The 2,392-nt window shown below is 32.6% G+C and overlaps 1 protein-coding gene across 1 annotated transcript in view; it reads left to right on the top strand.

Annotated features, from left to right (window-relative positions):
- The first annotated feature begins 426 nt into the window (after positions 1 to 426).
- The window catches only part of LOC140920900 (uncharacterized), a 4,482-nt gene continuing 2,516 nt past the window's right edge, over positions 427 to 2,392 (top strand). The window contains exons 1-2 of the mRNA XM_073369982.1: positions 427 to 748; positions 1,216 to 1,380. Coding sequence (XP_073226083.1) covers positions 1,261 to 1,380 — 120 coding nt within the window. The 5' untranslated portion in view covers positions 427 to 748; positions 1,216 to 1,260. The remainder of the gene's footprint in view (positions 749 to 1,215; positions 1,381 to 2,392) is intronic.

Raw genomic sequence — 2,392 nt, forward strand, 5'->3', positions numbered from 1 at the left:
AATTAAAAAAAATAAGATTTATTAATTCAATTTTTGCTTTATTTCTATATTTTTTATCCTTAACAAGTAGGGCACTTGTTAGTCTAATTCAATAAATATTTTTATATCCAAAATATGTATACGGAATAATATATCCCTGTTGATTGCGTTTTACTTTATGAATGAATTTAATATTATCCTTGATATTTCAACAACTCTCCAACTCCCTGTAGCGTAGTCAACCCTAGCTAAACCACGGTGGGTAAGTAAGTAACCGTGGTTAAAGAAGATAATCTTAGGAATATTAACAGACAAGTAGTACAATCTCACACGTGAGACCTTTGTCACGCGTGTGAAGTAATATTTGAATAATTTAATTAAAACTTGACTTTCCGGTGAAGACCGGGTAATGAATGAAAATTATTCTCCACAAAACCCAAAAATAAACCATTTTCGAATTAACCAAACCCACACTTGTCCTTACCTGCCTCTTCGGGCTGCCCGTCATTCGATATTTTCAGTTTCTAATTGCTGCCCAAACTGCCCGAAACTTAGCTGAGAAATTACGAGCATTCGGTCTCCAGTACCCTGTGTCTCCTTCTCTCTTTCTCTCACTGACCTTCTGATATTTCTATATTTCGAACCTCAGTGTTTATACGATCAAGATCCAACGGTCCAAAATGTACGCGGCTTTTTCTCCTTCTTTTCAGAGGTTTTAGTGCTTCAAACCCTCAGATCTTCCTTATCAGTCTCTAGATCTTCCTTCCTGGTAACTTCTTTCAACTTTCTTTTTCTATAATTCTTCCTAATTTTCTGTTTTCTCTTCTTACTTCGCTTTTTTTTTTTTTATGCTACTATTAGAAATTTATTTCCTCTCTTTTGCGATCATAGTTTTTTTTTTTTCTTTTGCTGAAACACTTCTACTTCCGGCGAGGTTTCAATTTATGTTTCACTTAAAAAAGCTAAACGCTACTTTTCATTTCTTATGCTTTCCTAGTTACCTTTAATTTTCTGTTTAATAATTTCACTAAATTATACTTTATAATTAGGTTTTCTAAGTTACGAATATTTGTAAATATTTTTTATAAAAAATAAAATAATAATTGGTGTTGTGATTCTGAAACAAGAGCAGCAGTCAGAAAATCTAACGGTGATGGTGATATTATTTTGTTAATTTATTAATTTTTTTGGTAATATTAATTATTATTTTATTCATTTATTATGTATATAATACAGGATAAGATTTTGTGGTTTGAGAAGGGACTTTGTTTGTCGTACGAAATGGAGACTGAAAATAGCACGATGATGGTCACGCTCCGTTATGGCGCGTTGACGTACGCCGCGGAAGCGCTTGTAACGTTGTTAGCTTCTGCTGTTGTCAAAGCCACGCTTTTGGCCTCTGTAAGTACTTATTCCTTGGCTTCACAGTTAACAGTCACATACTAAAAAAGTATTTCTAAAAAAGAAAGTGTGTCAAAATCTTTTACTGACCTCAAGCTTGACGAGATCTAACCTTATCTATACTATTGAAAGCAATTTGTGTTTTCACAACTTTAAGTTTTTATTATACTCTAATCAATTATGAGGTTTTTTTTGTCGTTTATCGATTTTTCGTAAACACGCTAATTTGCGCATGTTGATGAGACACTGGCCTGTGCGATTTTTCGGGTAACGTATGGAATATAACTGATAGGGTTTAACTTATCCTCCGTCTTTGAGTAACAAAAAATCACCGTGGCTATCCTGCGCAGGTTGTTTTGAACTTTTTGGTAGATTTACACATTCAATGACGGTTGAATCGAGACTAGTCGCCGTTCAATCGAATGATGCAAATTTTAAATCAGATTTATTTTTAAAAATAACTAAAACTGGACTTGAAATATGAGCAGTTCGATTTCTATCTATCGTACCTTCGCATTGAATGTAAAAATTGATTGAATTGAATGCGGGAATTGCTTACACATGAGTCGTTGGATCTTGATTTAATGGTTAGATATGCATTGAATGCTTGAATTGCTGAATGCAGCGAATCAAAATCCTTGCTAACGTATGCAGCTTTTCTTTTTTCCCATAAAAGATATTCCTTTCACTTTTAGTTTTTATTCTTATAGAAGGAAAGTAAAGATATAATATCTTAAGTGATTAAAATGAAAATTCATGGTGAAATTTTAAAATTTTTGTTAAATTGTTTTTAAAAATAATTCGCATAGCAGAACTTGGTTGAGCATCAGGATATGAATCAACTAGTACTATTTGATTTTTTTACCACGTGGGGTCCGGTGAGTTGAGAAGCAAAAATATCTTCATTTTTTTAACGAGTAAAATATCTTTTTCTTTTTCTTGTATAAAAAAAGTGAAATATATTTTTGTCGTGTGAGTGAAGGTAAAAGTCAAAAGTTGAGGAACGTGAGGG

The sequence above is a fragment of the Cicer arietinum genome, chromosome 6 (genome assembly GCF_000331145.2).
Source record: "Cicer arietinum cultivar CDC Frontier isolate Library 1 chromosome 6, Cicar.CDCFrontier_v2.0, whole genome shotgun sequence".
Taxonomy (NCBI): domain Eukaryota; kingdom Viridiplantae; phylum Streptophyta; class Magnoliopsida; order Fabales; family Fabaceae; genus Cicer; species Cicer arietinum.